This window comes from Protopterus annectens, chromosome 2.part0 (genome assembly GCF_019279795.1).
Source record: "Protopterus annectens isolate FY-2018-M chromosome 2.part0, PAN1.0, whole genome shotgun sequence".
NCBI classification, from domain to species: Eukaryota; Metazoa; Chordata; order Ceratodontiformes; family Protopteridae; genus Protopterus; species Protopterus annectens.
The window spans coordinates 1,606,585,282-1,606,604,782 of NC_056728.1; the positions used below are offsets into that span (position 1 = coordinate 1,606,585,282).

The 19,501-nt window shown below is 42.8% G+C and overlaps 1 protein-coding gene across 1 annotated transcript in view; it reads right to left on the reverse strand.

Annotated features, from left to right (window-relative positions):
* Positions 1 to 19,501, reverse strand: part of MCM3 (minichromosome maintenance complex component 3) — a 398,684-nt gene that overhangs the window by 20,989 nt on the left and 358,194 nt on the right. The window contains exons 15-16 of the mRNA XM_044061704.1: positions 17,812 to 17,921; positions 2,205 to 2,286 (exon numbers count right to left, since the gene is read on the reverse strand). Of these exons, the coding sequence (XP_043917639.1) occupies positions 2,205 to 2,286; positions 17,812 to 17,921 (192 nt within the window). The remainder of the gene's footprint in view (positions 1 to 2,204; positions 2,287 to 17,811; positions 17,922 to 19,501) is intronic.

Genomic DNA, 19,501 nt, shown 5'->3' on the forward strand with positions numbered 1-19,501 from the left:
GGGGGAGATACAGAAGGAATGGACTGTTCTGCATCAGAATCTTCATAAAGGGAGTACGAGTGTTCCTCTACATCAGAATGTTCTGAGAAAATGGAACCCTGTTCAGAAGAGGGAGAATCTTCCTCCACTCTGGGTCTCTTGTCTGGAGGGGGTTGGGAACCCCTGATAAGAGTAATTAAATCCTCAGCCATTTTAAGCATCTGCTTTTTCGGCATGGGGCCTGGGGATGGGCCCTGTGCAAGAGGCCTCTTGGGATGCATGGCTAATTTGGACTTAGTAAAGGCCTTAATGGAAAAGGAAGAAGAGGGTCTGAAGACACCCTGGGTGGAAGTGGACCTGTCCACATTAGGAGGCTCAACACTCACTGTGGCTTCGGTGGTTGTAGTCTGAGTAAGGGCCGAGGTACCTGCGGTCTCGGGTACAGAAGACACCGCCAAGGAAGTGTCGTCGGTAGTCAGGGACTGCATAGGTGTCTCGCTGAGAACCGGACCACGTGTAGCCGGTTTTGGTGTGGTGTTGGTGGAGACCGCGGGCCTCGCGTGTCAGTCCTTCTCCTTGCGTTTTTTGGACAAAACGGTAGTCGGAGTGTCCGACGACATTTTATAATCAAAGGCTTTACCAAAATAATGTTGGGTGAACTCCGCCCGACGCTTTATAGTGCGTTTATTGAAAGTAGCGCAAAAACGACAGCCCGAGACGTCTTAGTCTGGGCCTAAACAAGGTATGCAGAGGGAATGGAAATCCTTATGCGGTATTTGCTTCCCACAAGAAATACAATTGTTAACTTTGTCTGACATCGGTCTGAGGCAAGAAAAGTTTCCCCAACGGGGTACTTAGCTTTAAAGAAGACTTCGGTTTCCAATTTTTCGTAAATTCAGGAGCTGGCCGACCGGCACTTGCGAACTGCTTCTGCTTCGGGCACCGCGCGGCAAAAAAGACTGGGGAATATGGCGTCGGCTGTGTCTTGTATACCCCTGTCACACTGATGTCAGGAAAGAAAGCGACAACAACCGACGCCGGACCTAGACTTTGGAATTCGGCCGACCGAGGACCCGCCTGACGGCAGAGAACCCATATGTGATTACTGCAGCTGTATGCACGATGAACATCTAGGTTTGACCCCTCAACATTCCCACCCACGACTATGGGGGAATGAAAGGGTCAATTTTGGCTGTGAAGGGGATGGTGATCAGCAAGAGCAAAATGCAGGGGAGGACAGCAGGAACAAAGTGGGGGGGATTCTTCCAGTATGAATGCCATTTATGCTGATCAAAGTGCTGCAGTTCTAACTTTGAAAAATTTTATTTTAACATTTCTTTACCAGGCAAGTCCGACTGGGACAGAGGCAAAAGACCATTTTCAGCAAAGGCCCAGGGAGAAATGCTTCAGACCCATGTCTTTGAATGTGAGAGGAAACAGGAGCACCCAGAGAAAACCCACACGAATGCAGGAAGGACATTCAGACTCTGCAGAGAAGGCACCCCAGCCGAGAATTGAACCTGAGAACCTCTTCCTATGAGGATGAGCTACTGCTCAGGTGATGTTCATCTACAGAATATAAATTCCTCAGAATCAAAGGGATGTTCCACAATGGTACAAGTTCAATTACTTTAAAGGCCATAAAACTGCCAGTCAAAGCTCAGATTTACTTAAATGAAAATAGAACAAAAAAACAAAACACTGCATGCTTGGAAATCAAGCTAAAAGTAAAGGACAATTTCCTACATTTTTGGGGGGAGGGGTGGAGGGGGGGGTTGGCATTTATCAAGTACAAAAGTGTATATGTAGCTTCATATTTTCTCTCAAAGCATGCCAAAATGTTTGACAGCACTTTTGACAGCAGTTGTGAAAGCAGTATACTCCAAGAATAATGCTGCAAATTGCTTTTCTGCAATACTTTCTGACCACATATCTAATCAGTGGTGTTCTGGTATATAGTTTCAATGGAGTCAAAATAGCATTTACAAGAATGCTCAAGTAATCAGCGGCTCTCACACACTTCAGTTTGTATAGATTCCTTAAAGATTTATATGGACTGTATTTGTGCAAGATAAGCATGCTAAAACAAGAAATTTAAATTTCTATTAGTCATTTTTCCAGCAAGCAAAATGAACATGATGCTACAACTTTGTATCTAAATCAAACAGAACAGCATTACATAAACTGCTTACTGCAAACAATTGATTACAAGGTGTTAATCTCACCTTTCATCTGCTAGGCCAGATTTCTTTGAGCCTGTGGTCTCCATGGGTTCATCCTGACTCTCTGGGGTCTTCGGTGTTTGCACTTAAACAAAACGATAATCAGTATGCAAATACGGTTCAAAGAAAATCAACTTTCATTTAAAAAGTTCAGTAAACTTTCTATTTCACACCACTTTTTCCAACTCCATTATATAGTGTATAGAGACTAAACATCTAAACTTCATATAAAAATGCTTTAAATCAAAGTTCCTAAAAGCTGGGTCTCAGTCTTACAAATATGGACTCTCTTGCAGACATCATTGAATGACATTCTCCAGCAGCTATATGTGCCAAAAATGTCAACACAGGTTACATAGGTACACGTACCTCTCAACCGCTTAAACAATAAATCTGGACAATGCCAAAGATGGGGGGCAAAGGCCCAAAATAGTGACACATTATAAATAGTGCACTTCGAACTTAAAAAGTTATTAGAATAACAGGTTTTACGTTAGCTTGCATTTTTGGAAAGATATGAAGTCTGAAACTCAAATGTTTGTCAATGAGCAACTTCAATCCACAGTGGTTTGCCATAAAACCACATTTTCTGAGAACAGGCCAAATATATGGACAGTTGATAGGAATGGAGACAAAGTACAGTTTTGTACCTACCATAAATGTAGATGTTCGAAGATCCACATTGCTGCAGTCCTTACATATGGGTAGTCCGCTGTCCTCGGTCGGCCCGAATACCAAAGTATTAGGCTGACGTCGGTCAAGGCGCTTAGAACTGACCTCAGGACGTCAGGGTATAAAAGCGCATGACCGACGTCATATCCTCAGTCTTTTCTTGCCCCAGATGTCAGAAGGCCCAAAAAGAGAGGGCATAGCCAAAAACACATCCAACCACCCATGTACCAACAATATATACAATATTTACAATATGTACAACCCAAACCATACAACCACCCCAAAAAACAGAGGGGAAGGAGGGAGGGTAAATTGGACTGCAGCAATGTGGATCTTCGAACATCTACATTTATGGTAGGTACAAAACTGTACTATGTTCTTCATCTCACATTGCTGCAGTCCTTACATATGGGTAGAATCCCAAAGCAGAGGTAAGGGAGGTTGGTAAAATTATAAAGCATTAGGAGCTGCTAAAATGCCCTGTAAAATAGCAGTGGCAAATCCAGCCCTAGATTTAGAGTAAAGTGGAAGGTGGTAATGCTTAGAGAAAGTATGCACTGAACTCCAAGTAGCTGCTTCCAAGATATCTTTAGTAGCCACCCCCCTTAAAAAAGCTGTAGAAGTGGCAGTAGCCCTAGTGGAATGAGGCCTGATCCCAGCCGGAATCTCCTTACCATGATGGGAGTAACAGAAAGAAATACAAAAGCCAATCCACTTTGAAATAGTTTGTTTTGAAACAGGTTTGCCCTGAGAACCCAAAGCAAAAGAAACAAACAACTGCTGAGACTGTCTGAACCCTTTAGTTCTGCTCAAATAATATCGCAACTGTCTGTGTATATCCAAAGTGTGCAAAATCTTTTCCCCTTTATTTTGGGGGTTTGCATAAAAAGTAGGCAAATGAATAGCTTGGTTTAAAGCCACACTAGAAACCACTTTAGGCATAAAGGAAGGATTAGTACGCAAAGATACCCTATCCTTATGGAAAATTAAGAAAGGCTCAACTGCCATAAGGGCCTGTAATTCAGAAACCCTTCTCGCAGAGGTAATGGCCAACAAAAAAGCAGTCTTCCATGATAAATATTTTAAATCGGCAGTAGCTGCAGGCTCAAAAGGTTGTAGAGTGAGTTTCTCCAACACAAAATTGAGATCCCAAGCAGGAGTAGGAGCTCTCCGTGGGGGTCTTATATTCTTTGCCCCTAAGAAACTGCTTAAACAAAGGATGAGAAAATAATGGTGGATCACAGTCATAGTGAGCAGAAATGGCTGCAGCATGAACCTTTATAGAGGAGAAAGACAAACCTTTGTCCAATAACTCAGTAAGGTATTGAAGAGAAACACTTAAATTAGGTTTGGAAACATCAAAGTCCTTTGCTTTACTCCAAATAAAAAATCTCCTCCATTTATCAGCGTAAACTTTCCTTGTACTAGGCCTTCTGGCCTCCAAAATAACATTCAAAACTTGCTGTGGAAGTTGAGACCCTCCAGGGTCTAGAACAGAATATGCCAGGCTGTTAGATGCAGAGACTGAAGTTTGACATTGAGTAAATGACTGTTCTCCTGAGACAGCAGGTGTGGAATCGAAGGCAAAGGCCATGGAGGCTCCCGTACCAAACTTCTCAGTAATGGGTACCAGTGTTGTCGAGGCCAATCTGGAGCTATTAAAATCATGGATGGTTTGTCCTGTCTGACCTTTAGAAGTACCTTTGGGAGGAGAGGCAGTGGTGGAAAGGCATAGACGTGAAGATTGCTCCAACTGAATGACAGAGCATCCACCCTCCAAGCTGTGTGATGAAACCTTTTTGTGCAAAACCTTGGCAACTGGTAGTTTAGTGGAGAAGCGAACAGATCTATGTCTGGAGTTCCCCATAACACTGTCAACTTTCGAAATACATGAGGATCCAATTTCCATTCGTGGGGATCCACTATCTGTCTGCTCAACACATCTGCTAAGGAGTTCTGTGCTCCTGGCAGAAACCTTGCTTGAAGATTCAGTTGTAAACTGAGAGCAGTCTCCCACAAAATCATTGCTTGCCTGCAAAGAGGGTACGAATGAGTTCCCCCTTGCTTGTTGATGTACCACATGACAGTTGTGTTGTCTGTTTGAATCAACACCTGTCCTGGGAGAAGTAAATCCTTGAAAGCCATCAATGCAAATTGGACTGCTAACATCTCCTTCAAGTTGATGTGCAAATGTTGAAGTCTGGCAGGCCACGTGTCTTGTACCCATTTTCCATTCAGATGAGCTCCCCAAGCTTTATCTGAGGCATCTGTCGTTAGAATTTGACTCGCCTCTGGCCGGGTCACAGAGAGTCCCTTGTTTAGGTGACATTCCTGAGCCCACCACAAAAATTCCTTTTGAATGCAAGGTATTATTTGAATGACAGTGTCCAGATCTTGGCAGTGTTGTGTCCATACATTTTTGAGATACCATTGCAGCTTCCTCATATGCAGTTTGGCATTGGGAAGCACCAGAATACAAGATGCCATGAACCCCAAGGCTTGAAGGACTGTCCTTGCAGTCAGCCTGGACTGACGAGACAATTGATGGAAATAAAGAGAAAGATTCTTTTGTTTGTCCGGGGTCAAAAAGGCCATCTGGGATGCTGTATTCAGTCTCACACCCAGAAAGCACATGTCCTGAGAGGGTACTAGACTGGACTTTATTTCGTTCACAGAATACCCTAGGCATCTTAACACTGCCATCACATACTGTAGATGATGAAGAAGTTCGTCCTTTTCTTGAGCCAGAATCAGGCAATCGTCCAAATAAGGATAAATTTGTATTCCTTTTAGCCTGAAGAAGGCTATCACTGGAGCCAGAACCTTTGTGAACACTCTGGGCGCAGTAGATAAGCCAAAGGGCAATGCAGAGAACTGATAATGTAAAGTCCCAGTCCGAAAACGCAGATATTTTCTGCAACTGGGCCTGATAGGAACATGAAGGTAAGCCTCTGAGATCCAGAGTCACCATCCAGTGATCTTTGCCCAGCAGAGGTAAAAGCTGTTGTAACGTCAACATTTTGAACTTTGGAATGTCCAGATATGTGTTGAGGAAAATTGGTCTCCACGTATTCCCTTTCTTTGGTACTAGAAACAGGCGAGAATAAAATCCTAGGCCCACTTCTGACAAAGGGACCGGTTGTATAGCCCCTATTTGAAGCAGTAGAGCAATCTGTTTGTGAGCTTCTAGTCTTTGCTGAGGAGGAACGTCTGGCATGCCTTTGAAAGGAGGCAAGGTATGGAAATAAAACTTGTAACCTCGGTGTATGATATCCAATACCCATTTGTCCTGGGTAATCAAAAGCCAATTTTCCTTGAAGAGTGCCAACCTTCCTCCCAAAGGTGCTGCCAGGCGAGAAGAATCTGGCAGCTGCAAAAGTAGGTCATTGGGCCTGTTTACAAAAGGACTGGCCCCTGCCCTCACTCGAAGACTGTGCAGGTGAACTCCATGTTCTAGGCCTGAAAGTACTCTGAGCTCTGCCCCTACAACGTCTAGATCTACCCCTAGACTGAGAATCAGAGGAAGGATACATCCACCCCTTAGTAGGCCAATTTCTACTAAACTTCGGAGGCTGGACCTGCAAAAAATCTTTAACAGTCTGCATAGACTTAGCCTTGTCTTCCATTTTCTTTAAGACTGACTCCACAGGTGGGCCAAACAACACTTCAGACTGTAAAGGAGCATCCAAAATCCTGGTCTTAACATGGTCTGATAAATTCTGATCCTTCAGCCAGGCATGCCTGCGGAGAACTGAACCAGTGGCAGCCACCCTAGAAGAGGCCTGCAAAGCATCAAAACCACACTGTAAGGAATGCTTACCCACCTGTTCAGAGACATGTACCAAATCTTGTAATTCTTTACACTCAATGCCCTCTGCCAGAGCATCCACTTTAGATTTCAATTGAGAAAGGAGAAAATTCTGATACTTCAACATATGAAATTGGCAATTCAAAGCCCTCATTGCTAGAGTAGAAGAGGTATAGACCTTTTTTCCCCATCTATCCAAGGCTCTAGCCTCTTTATCTAGAGGAACTGGATTCTTTACAACAGAGGCCCTGACACCCTTAGGTCCCTGGCTAACAGTTTCTGGGTCTGCCCTAGGGCTCTTATAAAGATATTTATGCGCTTCAGGCACCCTGTAATACCTATCCGGTTTAACTGGCGCAGGAGGCAGAGAATCAGGATTAAGGGAAGCCTCTGAAAACACATCTTGCACAACATCCAGAACAGGGGGTATAGCCAAGGGTCTGTGCTGAGGTAAAAACAAAAATTCCCTTAGCCTTTTCCTTGAGTCGGAGAAATCCTGACCTTCCCACTTAAAATGTTCCCTCATAGAATGAAGTGTTTCTGAAAAAGAAAAATCCTCTGGAGGAGAAGCAGAAGGAGTGGAATCTTCTGCATCAGAATCAGAATAAGGCGTGAATTCCTGTAAGTCTTCAGCCGAAGACTCTGAATCATCTGAAGCCTGTTCAAAACTTTCCATCTCTGGCTCCACCCTAGGCCTCTTATCAGGAGGGGGCATAGAACCCCTAATCAGAGTAATCAAATCTTCTGCCATTTTAAGCATGTGTTTCTTAGGTACAGACCCTGCAGAACTAGGACTGACACCAGCAGAAGACAAACCTGGCCTGCCTCTAGAAGAACCCTTGGAAACAGAAGGAGAGGGCCTAATCACCCTGGGAAGGGAGGGGAGTATAGTAACTTGAGAAGCCCCCTCAGCCTGACCTGCCTCCTGAGAGGCCACATCTTGCAAAATCAAAGTCTCCCCCTGAGACTCCAGAGAAGCCTCCGTCGGAACCACCGGTTCCACTGAAGCCTCTAAAGCACCGGCGTCCGGAACGGACGACTCATCCTGTCTAGGTTTAACCGCTTTGTCCTTGCGCTTCTTCGAGGTAGCGGGCGTCGGAGTATCCGACGGCATGTTATAATTGCACCGCTTACCGAAGACCAACCTAGCGCAATCTAACCTTCGTTTAATGGTGCGCTTATTAAACCTAGCACAAAAGCGACACCCGACTACGTCGTGCTCAGGCCCCAAACAAGGAATACACAAAGAGTGATAATCCCTATGCGGTATCTGTTTCCCACAAGAAATACAATTATTCACTTTTTCTGACATCCGGTAATAAACTGAGGCAAGAAAAAACCAAAATATTCCCCAACGGGGTACTTAGCCAACTTGGATTCGGTCTGAAACTCCGAACTCGAAAAATTTCAGAACGCCGAACGGCACTTGCAACGCTGCTTCTGCATCGGACCATGCGGCAAAAAAGACTGAGGATATGACGTTGGTCATGCGCTTTTATACCCTGACGTCCTGAGGTCAGTTCTAAGCGCCTTGACCGACGTCAGCCTAATACTTTGGTATTCGGGCCGACCGAGGACAGCGGACTACCCATATGTAAGGACTGCAGCAATGTGAGATGAAGAACATCACATACCAGCAGCTGAGGAACTACAAGTAAAAGCAACCAATCTGGAAAATTGAACAGAGAAAGGCAAGCCCGTGTTAATAAAGTGCTTTAGACAGGAAAATTGGTGGAAGTCTACGGATTTTAGTCTCATGTACTGAACTTCAGTAAACTTTACCAGAGGAAACTTGTGAAAAAACACACAGATGGCTCAGCACACTTCAGTTCACTTTATTCCACAGAAACAGCACATTAATGCTCCACCATACGTTTTCGTTTTAAAAATCACTTCCTCAGATGTGGGGCTATACAATTTGCCTTTGGTTTACAATGCAGTTTTTATAATACTTGTAATTTTATGATTCATCCACTAGATGGAGGATCAAGTTCATTTAAAGCAATTATTCAAGTTGGTAATTTTTAACCATCGAGTCCTACTAAATGTGTTTCTAATATAATTTATTCTTTGTAGTCAAGTGTTTTAAGGATTTTTATTTAAAACATATTTTTATTTCTACATATTTATTCATCATACATTAAATGTGTTTTAATTGTGGCAACACAGAGATGCAACAAGAAAAGTTTTTGGTTTTAAACTAAATTAACCTTTCAATTAATTCATTAACCTAATCAATGTAATTAAGTGAATGATATAAAAGCAGTAGTAGTTTGAACAGCCCACATCTGAGGAAGTGATTTTTAAAACGAAAACATATGGTGGAGCGTTAATGTGCTGTGTTTCTGTGGAATAAAGTGAACTGAAGTGTGCTGAGCCGTCGGTGGGTTTTTTCACAATTTTCTAAGCTTGCCCTGCTCAGGGCTTTATTGTTTTGCCTGAAAAGCTGCTTCAGTTTGTGGATTACAAGTTTTTATTTGGAAGCTGCTGTGAATTTTGTTTTGTTTTTACCAGAGGAAACCCCTACATATACTGGCACTAATGGAAGACCAACCCAATCCTTATCTTCAGGTGTAGAGAGGAGAGCCCGGGTAGGGGTGGGATCAGACAGTGAAAAATAAAATGGTGGGAATGATGCAAGATAATCAAACTTTAAGATCAGTGCTGCTCTATATAATTCATTGCACCTGCCACCCTTACTGTCTGACTTCTACAACTTTAGAGGACTCCAAAGCAGTGCTGGCCTCCTTCCCACAATACCAGTAGGTTGCTCAACAGAAAAGCAGCACATACAATCTTCAATTCTTTTACTGTATGACGCAGTCAGTCTTAGCTTCTTCCAATTCACTTTCAGTACACAAAGAACCCAGTTTGGGAAAGATTCTGCTGGTCATGGTCTTATTTGCCAGTTGTAATTCTGGGATAATGTTCTCAGCAGACTAGAAAAAGTAACTATGGGAGACAAATATCCCTTAAAGGCCATTACATGTGGTGTTCTGTCCAGAGGAAATAAGCATTTCTACCAGTAAGCAATACATTTTAAGAAAACCATTCTCGGCAGGGCCGAAAGCTTTTGGGTGATTCTTGAACACAAAAGTACAGCTGAGTGAAGTTACAAACCGTAAAGTACAGTTGTGTAAAATCTTAGCATAAAAGTAGATGTCCTTTTCTTCACTATTGCAATATTCTTTACAATCGGGATCCCCTGCCAAAGGTAGCCCAAAGTCCAGCCAGTATACCAAAGCCTTGAGTCTGTCCGGACGTACCATCCTCAGAATTGAAAAAGCCCCAGTAGGAACAACAGCCCAAGGAAAAATTAGTCAAGAAGTACATCCAGAATGAGAAAGGATCAGGGGAGAAGGTAGGGAGTGAATACTGCAACAGTGAAGAGAAGGACATCTTATATTAAGATTTTACACAACTGTAATAGGTTCTTCCATATCACTGTTACAGTGTTCTTTACACTACAGAGAATGCAAAAGCTAAGGAAGAATACTGACAGGAGGAAGGGCCAGCAGAGCCTTCGAATAGCCCTGCAAAACCAGCTCTAGCCCTAGAAATCACATCCAACTTATAGTGCTTGGTTAAAGTATGCACAGAAGTCCAGGCAGCTGCCCCAAGACTAGAATTAGTATCCAAACCCTTGAAAAAAGCATCAGCAGAGTCCACAGCCCTAGTAGAATGAGGCTCAACAGAAAGCAGGCTCTTCCATGAAAAAAGTAACAAAAAGGAATAGCTTTAGATATCCAAGAAGAAATGGTTTGCCTGGAAACGGGCAAACCTAATTACCTAGGATGATGAGAGACAAATAGCTGCTCAGTTTTATGAATGCCTTTAGTTTTATCCAAAATATCAGAGCTGTCTATCCAAATCCAAGGTGTGAAGACCCTTCTCACTTGGCAGAATGTGGAGAAGTTAAAAAAAGTGGGCAAATGAATAGACTGCCAGCAGATGAACAAACATTCAGACTGACAATCGAGGATGGCGTTCAGACTGGCAGCAAAGAGGTTCTGAGGATGGTACATCCAGACATCACCTTTACAGCCTACACTGTGTGCTGGGAAAATACTTGACGTAGTGTACCCATTACAACCTAAAGGCTTTGGTATACTAGCCGGATGTTGGCCAGGGGATCCCTATTATAAAAACTACTGCAACAGTGATATGGAAGGACATCAATAGATTCAGAGTATAATAACTTCTCATCCACAGAAACTATCCACTATTATTTGGGCTGACTTCCAAAGCTTTAGGTTATCTGCATAGCAGTGCTGAAGACCTTCTTCACAGGACATACATCATGCATGGCTTAAATGAAAAGCAGTCCAGGCCATGTTCAGCTAAGTCAGGATTGAAGTTACCAATAACAAACATGCCTGGATAATACAGATTATATATATATCCAAGCTAATCTGCCGAGGAGTCCCCTGGACATACTTATGCGACTTACTTCAGTAGTCCTGCCATGTATTAGGCTTATGAAGGCACTCTAAAACCTTAGTATTAGTAATACATGGTTCACAATCTTTAAGGAATGCAGAGAAAAGGCAATTATCTCCATCTTTTCAGATGACTGCCCTGTCAAGAATGTCAATGAGCAAAAGCCACTAAAAGGCTGCTTGGACTCCTACTCAGTAAGGGACAGCCCCTGCCCCTTTACATCCACTTCCATCCTTTAATTTCAGATTCAGGGAAGCCAATCAAAGAGGAAGGTGGCAAACTATACTGCAGCAGAATTCCTATTCAATCATCTTCTGTTATGGTGAACTGTACTATGTTCACATTGTAAACATTACTGCAGCAATAATCTTCCTTATTCATGGGAAGAGTACTCAAGCAGTTAGATGCCGTTGTGGTTGTATCAGGATCTGTAAGACTCAAGTGGAAAAGTCGTTCCTGGCTTGAATATCTAGCTCATAATGATCAAAGTGTATAGAAAGTGCTGAAAGTGGCTGATTTTATTCAAATGAGGTCCTTTACAGCCTGTATCGTAAGGAAGACCACTCATCTCCAGCACACTGATATGCATAGAAACCTCTTCCTGTGACATCTGCCCTAAACAATGCCTCTCACTCCAGGACTACAGTATCCACAGTAACAGTCACATTTTAGGAGAAAAGAGTTCCCCAAGACACCACCACGGTATATATTGGCAACCTCATGAAATTCTATTGTGCATGACAGTTCTGAGACCACTGAATCAAAAGCACTCCGGAACCATAATGTAGTATCCAGCAAATGGAATCAGGAACATCTTCACTACAATGAAGACCAGAATATTCAATCAGAAAATGGTAATTGCTGTAGGAGTAGACAAGAGGGACAAGGCTGGACTGGACCTTCAAAATATTGGCCTGGTTGAACAGCTGGTAACCAATTTGTGCGCACCTTAAAACATTGCAGTGGTCACCAATGTTTCCAAAGACTGAAACAGTTGAGTGGATAGGTGATTTGCATAGTTAAGAGAAAACTGTCTCCTTCAACCCAATAAGCTGCAACAGCCAACACAGTTGATGCCACTCTGATAGCTTGAAGGAGACCACTTTAACTACTTGGGTCATAAATAAGGGGACTAGTCCTTCAATGCCATCTTGCCTTTGCGGAAGACCAAATACTGCACTTTACAACTACCTGTAACTATGAAATTCTTTGGGCTGCAGTAATGGTTTCTAAAAAAAATTTCCAGTAAGGAAACTTCAGAAATGCCAATGGACTGGTTGAAGGCTGAACTTCAGATGGTTTATGGTGATTCCGAAAGAATGGCACAAATGGAGTAAGGAGTTCCTGATCTTAACTAGTGCTGCCTCATGGAGGTAGTGAAAAGCCAATTGTCCAGGTACAAGATCTGGAACCCCTGCAGTTTGGGCCAGGCTGCCATGAGTGCCATACACTTGAACACTGGGGGTTGGGGGCAAGCAGTGGCGAGACCAAAGGGCAGCACTCTTAAATTGGTAATGACTGGCTCCCAGTCCGAAGCTCAGAAACCTTCTGGGCAGCCTCTGTCTTTATATGATGGTAGGCATCCTTGAGGTCAGTTGAACACATCCAATCACCTTTCCTCAAGAGAGGCAGAATTAACTGCACATCGGCCATCTGAACTTTATCTCCACAAAAGCAATTTAATTTGCACAAATTCAAGATTAAGCAGAGGTCCTTGCTGCTCCTTTGGAGCCAAAGAAAATCTGGAATAGATTCAGGATCCACATTGGCCTGCTGGGACCTCCTGGATGACTATTTTCCAACAGCTTTTCGATTTTGACAGCTGCTTCCCTTCCCTGATGGGGTGGCACATCTGGAAGGTGTTTGGCATTCTATCTTGGGGAATATAAAAATTGAACCATGTAACCCTGGATATGATTCTCAACATTTATGTGTCTAAAGTGATTACCTCCCAAGCTTCTAGGTATAGAGCCAAATGACTCCCAAATGCCTCCAGAGCCAAATAGTTGGGCAAAGGGGAGCTGGAAGGGACACCCAGATAAATATTCCCAAAAGCTAGGATTCTGCAGTCCACATCTGCTGCACGAGCAGCAACCATTCTGGTTATCCCCCACTCACTGTGGGGAAACTTTCCACAGCAGCATCATTTTCTAAATAGGTGTTTCACTCCTGATTTCTAGAGGTCTATTGGTGGGAGGGGGGTAGCAAAACGTGCCTTTCCATCCTGCTCGCTAACTTTAGGCCCAAAGAGTGACAAACCATCCTGGTGGACATTAACAAAATATGTCTTGAAGCAATCCACAAAGTTAGTCTCCTCCAAGTGTGGTGACTCAAGGTGATGTTGCTCGAGCCCGCAGCCTAGGACATGCTTTCGGCTACATTAGAAAGCAGATGAGAGAAAGTTCAAATACTACAAGAATTCTGACTTTTGTTGTAAAGCATTTGTTACTGCACTTGCGTTCAAACCTAGTTCATTTTACATTAAGAGGTTTCCTTTGCACTCTGGAGGGAGCAGAACTAAATTCAACCCATCCAAGCTGGAAACTGCTGCTGGAAAGTTTTTGTTTTTATCTGACTGGCCTGAGGAATTAACTGTACAAGTCATTCATCCTACTCTGGATATAAGCAAACCTTTCCAGTTTAAAATCCTCTATAGAAAACGCTCTCCAAAGTCTCAGACTGTTGACAGCTGCTTGAAGAGCTGCCAATTTGTGCAAAGGGCAGTACCACTGCAAGTCATCTAAATAGAGCTTCTCAAAGTCTGGCAAGTTTTGCTAGATGTCTTGAGAGATTCTGCTGAAAACCAAAGCATCCACTGCCAAAAATAGAAAAAATAAGTACTTTTGAGTTTTCTTTGCACTTTCCTGACTGTATTTTATCATTTTTCTAGCTCATTTTGCTGATCGTTATTGTATTTTTCTGCACTTTAAAAAAAAAAAAAAAAAAAAAAAAGCTGTTCTGTTGCCTTAGTCAGTACATAGCTTAGACTAGATTCAGATCTGTTGAATTTAGACTGCATTGTTACACTTGAGCACTATTTCAGCACTGTTCCAGCCATGGTAAATTAGGAAGGCCATATCTGCACTCGTGTGACAGAGGTGTGTAGTCTGAGCCTCATTTGAGTTTGAGATAGTTTGCTTTCCCATTGGTAGCTTAAAAGTGTTTAATTTCACCTGTATTTAAGCCTTGCTCTTGTGTGCGTTTGTGCTCTTTTAACCAGAGCTGCTCAACATTTGGTGACTTGCCAGATGTCTGGAGAGATCCTGCTAAAATCCAAAGCATCCACTGATGAAACTGACAAGTACTTTGTGAGTTTCCTTTGTACTTTGCTGCCTGTATTTTATCATTTTGCAGATTTTTAATGTATTTTCTGCACTTTGGTATCTTTAGAGAGTCCAAAAGAAAACCAAGTGCAACGAGCTAGAAGAAAATAAGCCAGGTGAAAAGGAATATGGAGAAGGGCATCCTTTAGGTCCAACCACCAGGAAGGATGAATGGGAGCAGAGTTTGCAGGTACAACATTCTGAACAGTAGAACAAGGAGAAAGGTGTTTAAGGTGGAGACAGCTGGAACTCCTCTCCAGTCTCCTTTTCCTAGGACATGGAAAAGTCTTGAATAGAACCCTTTTCCCGCATACTGTAGAGATCCTGGTTCTATTATGCCTTGATATGGCAACAGCTGATCAATCCCATCATTTAAACATCTGTTTTTTGTGGAGGAGGGTTGCCAATGAAATGAGGAGCTTATTGCCAGGTCATTCAGTAAACCTTCTGGATGATTGAGGCATCCATTTCTCTGAAGTAATGACTAGCTAGTGTTTTTAGGGATGAAGTCAGCCCCTTGGATAGAGAAAAGGATGGATGGACCAAGGGATGAAGACTGGGACAAGAAGCACTTAGGTGGTCTTATCTGAGTAAGGAGGCCTCCCAGATCTAGAGTCCCTGGCTGGCTTGTCCTAGAATCTTCCTAGTCATTTTCTTGGTCTTGTGAGAAGGCCCATGTTCCCTGCAAGCAAAGTGAGTTTTGTAAGGTAATTCCTTTGCTGTCTCGGTACAGAGGTAATCAATATCCACCTACAGTCCTTCATAAATATTACCTTGCTCCTGCAATGGTTTGACAAGACTAGCAGCATCCAGACCAACAAAACAAAATATCCTTATTTAAGGGACAGTCCGGACAGTCTAGGAGTTTTGCCTTATCTTCTGTAAAGAGGGAAGAGACAGCAATACCCCCACAACCTGCAGCAGCTGCCTTAGAGGAAGCTTCCACTGCACAGTAGCTGCATTTAATGCTGTGCCTAGCTACTTGGGAAGCCTGAGGCACCAAGGATAAAGTCTGCTTAGCAGTAGACTCTTCAGGGGAGGACAAGGTTTTACTTATTGCTGAGAATAGACAATAGTCATCCCCTGTTCACTGTCCTCCTGTCTTTATTTGAAGGAACAGCACTGGCAGTAACTTGGATGGCTTTTCTGTTGACACAGAAGAGAAAGGGGTCTGCCACAGAGCTTTTTGTAGAGAAATTTCATCTCCTCGGGTACCCTGTAAAACCTGTTGGACCTTTTTGCTTCAGCTGCCTGGGAGTCAGGTGTAGTGAAGTGGATGCAAAAGCCTCCAGAAAAGGAGTACAGAGCTAGGAGATGGAGTAACGACTTCTAAGAGATTATACTATTTCTGTTGAACTTTACATTCCCATTCAAAATGTTTCACATTAATAGTTTCCCCAAATGAAACTTCAACAGGGGAATCGGGAGAAATGGTATCTTTATCAGAAGCCAGCTGACCAGGCAAATGGCTGAGATGAACAGGCTCAGTCTCATTCGACTATTCAGAAGTGCTGAACTGTCTTTTTTGGAATGGAAAGGGCTAGTAGTAGCAGGCTCTGAAAAGCACAGTGGCCAGAGTGTCATCTTGGCCTTACATAGAGCCTGTGAAAAATCTATCCACTCCTGTTCTTCTGACGACTGGAGGGGCTCCCTCTTCTCAGTGTGGCATTCACTTTGACGAAACATGGAGGATTTAGCCCCAGATGAACTTCAATAAGCAATCAAGAAATACCTGCTGTATGCCTTTGGGTCCTTTGGAAATTAATGCATGGTTCGCCTTTTCACAATCATCGGTAGCAGCAGTTATTTTGGGTGTGTGAACCTCAGATGCCATACCATCCTTAAGCAGGGTCACAGTAATGTGAGTGAGGATGCGTCAGACATGCGCTGGTTTCCAAGACTCCCATGGGCACAGAGTCCGACTGGTCAATCGTGATAGCAGGCCTAGGGCTCTTAAATTTTTTCTTGTGAACAGGTGGGACATCAGGGGTGGTGGGAAGGGTCCAAACAGGAATTAAGAGACAAAAGTCTAGTTCTTAAAGGTCTTTAGAACAAAGGACGGAGATCTACATTTTTTTGTAGTTGTGCTCCCCACCTATACAGAAAAGGTAGTGCAAGTAGAGATTCTGGTAGGGAATCTGCCACAATTACACCTTCTCCTCCTTGCTGACATCTAACAGAGCAACAAACAGCAATACAAATGAGGAAAAAAAAAAAGAAAGGCTCCCAAAGCAGCACTTCTGAACCAGTGAAGATCAACGGTACCAAAGATCATGCATAAAACAAACTGATGCGATAAAGACCTGCATTTGGATTGGCTGCACAATAGTCTGAGGATTTATACTCTTACTTCTGCTATTGAACCCTCATGCCCATGGCTTTAGGTCATATATTGAAAGTATGGCTCTATGGAAGGTTTTGGCTTTGGAATCCAGTGTAGATATCCAGGTTATTTGGAGAGATAACCCAGCAGCTTGGAGCACTGCAACAGTTATCTAGGGAAGGAAATCTCCCCAATTTGTAAACGTGACAGAAGTACATCATAGGGGCAAAATTCTTTTCCACACACCTATAATCACTCTGTAGTTGAGAAATTAGGAGGATGCAAGATAAAACCTGACAGGTGTGGTTTTGCCCCTCTCAGTCACCTGAGTTTTGCACATGTAGTTCAACTACAGTTTTCAACTCTTCTGAATTCACAAGTTTGCATTTTACAGGTGTGAAGTTAATTGTTTATAATGGCTCCACTAAATGATGTGTCGATTATATGGACACAAACATGCGCACACACACACACACACTGTGTGTACGTATATACATGCGTAACACACGCATACAAGCACAAACCATGCAGATACAAGAACCTGTGGGTAAAGCAGTCTTAAAATGCCTGCTGTTTACATTAATCATAAGAGATATACTTTAAAATCTAAAGCGCACAACTCACTACATAGGTTGGGAAACACTCACTTTGTAACTTAGTAGTCATGTCTTAATACACAAGACAAGGAGACCACCTAAAATGGGGTATTACTGGGTTTATTCTGCCTTTTCAACCTCCCCAAAGGAAAGTGCATCTGTGTCTCTAAAGTTTTGTCACGTGAAGATTTACAGGTCCAGACCATAGACTAGAAGCTGGTAATGGCTTGTGCTGAAAAAATGTCAAATGAATATAAGTTTACAACTGGCTAGTTATCTCCTCTTCAGTACAAGGTCTGCAGAGGGTAAATAAAATCCACTATTGTGCCGTAACTTGCACAAACTCGGTATGAATAGACTGCACCACTCACCACACCAATACTCAAACACTTACAAAAACAGTTTGTGGCAGAAGGAAACCAGTCATTTAATACAGGAAACTCCTTACCCTCTGGCATTTCTTCTTCTGCGTCACTGAAGTCATAAGGATCATAAGACTCTCCCTCTTTTGATGGTCTTCTCCTCTTCCCTTCTCCGTCAGTGGTGCGTGTCCTTCTCCTACGTATAAGATCATAACTTAATAAATCACTAGTCAAGCTACTCAAAACTTTGCAACTAAAATAGACAAGTACTAAAGATGCAACTAGTTTCCATGTAGTACACTATCAACTAATACCAGCATGTTGAAGTTTCATATGTCCAAGGGTTTTACAATTCCACATATCTCCAGAAATGACAGGAAAACATTTATAGCCATTTCTGTACAGAAAGGTTTCTGTGTATTGGTGATTCTAAACCTTTTCCAGGACATCATCCCCACAAACAAGAAGAGAGCAGCAATATTCTTAAATACACTTGCAGGGTGAAGTGAATGAAGCACACATACCATCCACAGCACAGCGTGCATAATGGCAGCACAAGCATCTAAATTACAGTTATGCCACTGCAGAACATGCACAGTGGTGGGGAAAGACGTAATCCCCTAAAGGGAGAAGCTTCCACTGCCAAAGAAGTGTCACAAAAGGGCACCCTTGTATCTTTTTGCCATTTTGCTGTGGAGACTGAAAGCAACAATGAGGCTTCTTAGCAAGTGGGGGGGGGGGGGCATAAATAAATGTCAGTACCTTGTACCTACTGTTTGTACATATGGCAAACAAGGATTTCCCAAAGACCACAGAACACCTTTTACTTTTGCAAAGCTCCACCAAGAACATTCGCAACAAAAAACACATACAGCCCAATTGCAACACCTTCTTACAGCATTATGCTATTAGTGAGCAGAACACACTTCTGCCCATCACAGTAACATGTCAGATAGAAACAGTAGCTGATATAAAGGCAAAGCATTCCATTTCCCTAGGTCTACACATAAGGTTTCTAACAAAATCCTGTTATGTGAAAAAAGAGCATTTTTAGGTACACTGAAGAAAGGCTTCATCCTGAAGACAGCTGCTAGAATGCAATAAGATGAGCACAATGGCTTTAAGGATGGCACACTGGGGAGTTGTTCCTGTTTTCAGTGTTCTAGCCTCATATAAACATGTAATTCATTGAGCATTAATTGGGGTTTGTATGTCAAGTGGTGGCAAGGTCAAGCAATATAGCAAAATGGACAGAGGATCTACATCCCTTGAGATGGAACTCAAAACTGTAAATGCACAGAAAGCAGCATGTCTTTTGGATGTTGGTATTTGCAATACAGCCTTACCAAAACCAACTATGAACCTGGACATTAGTGAACAGACACCCTCTTAAAGTAAGCTGGTGATCAATACACTGGCAACTAAATGGAAGGCAAAAACAAAAGCATTTTTGCATAATCTGCCCACACCCCTTGCTACTTATACATACACTAACTCAGACTGTACCATCACGGAGAAAAGGTGAACAGTTCAAATCTAGATGGAACATCAGAAGCTGCTCCTCTGTCAATCACAGAAAAAAATTGCTATAAAAGGGAGACTCAAAGTCTTAACAGTTTCTCAGAAAGTTGTCCCATAATGAAATGGACTACATCACAAAATGTGTAAACTGCTGCTTCAGCTACAAAAGCAAACAAATGTCTCTACTGCAAGTTGGGGGTGGGGGTCACATCCTGCAATCTCAAAAATACCCACCTCAGACACCACTATTCAATG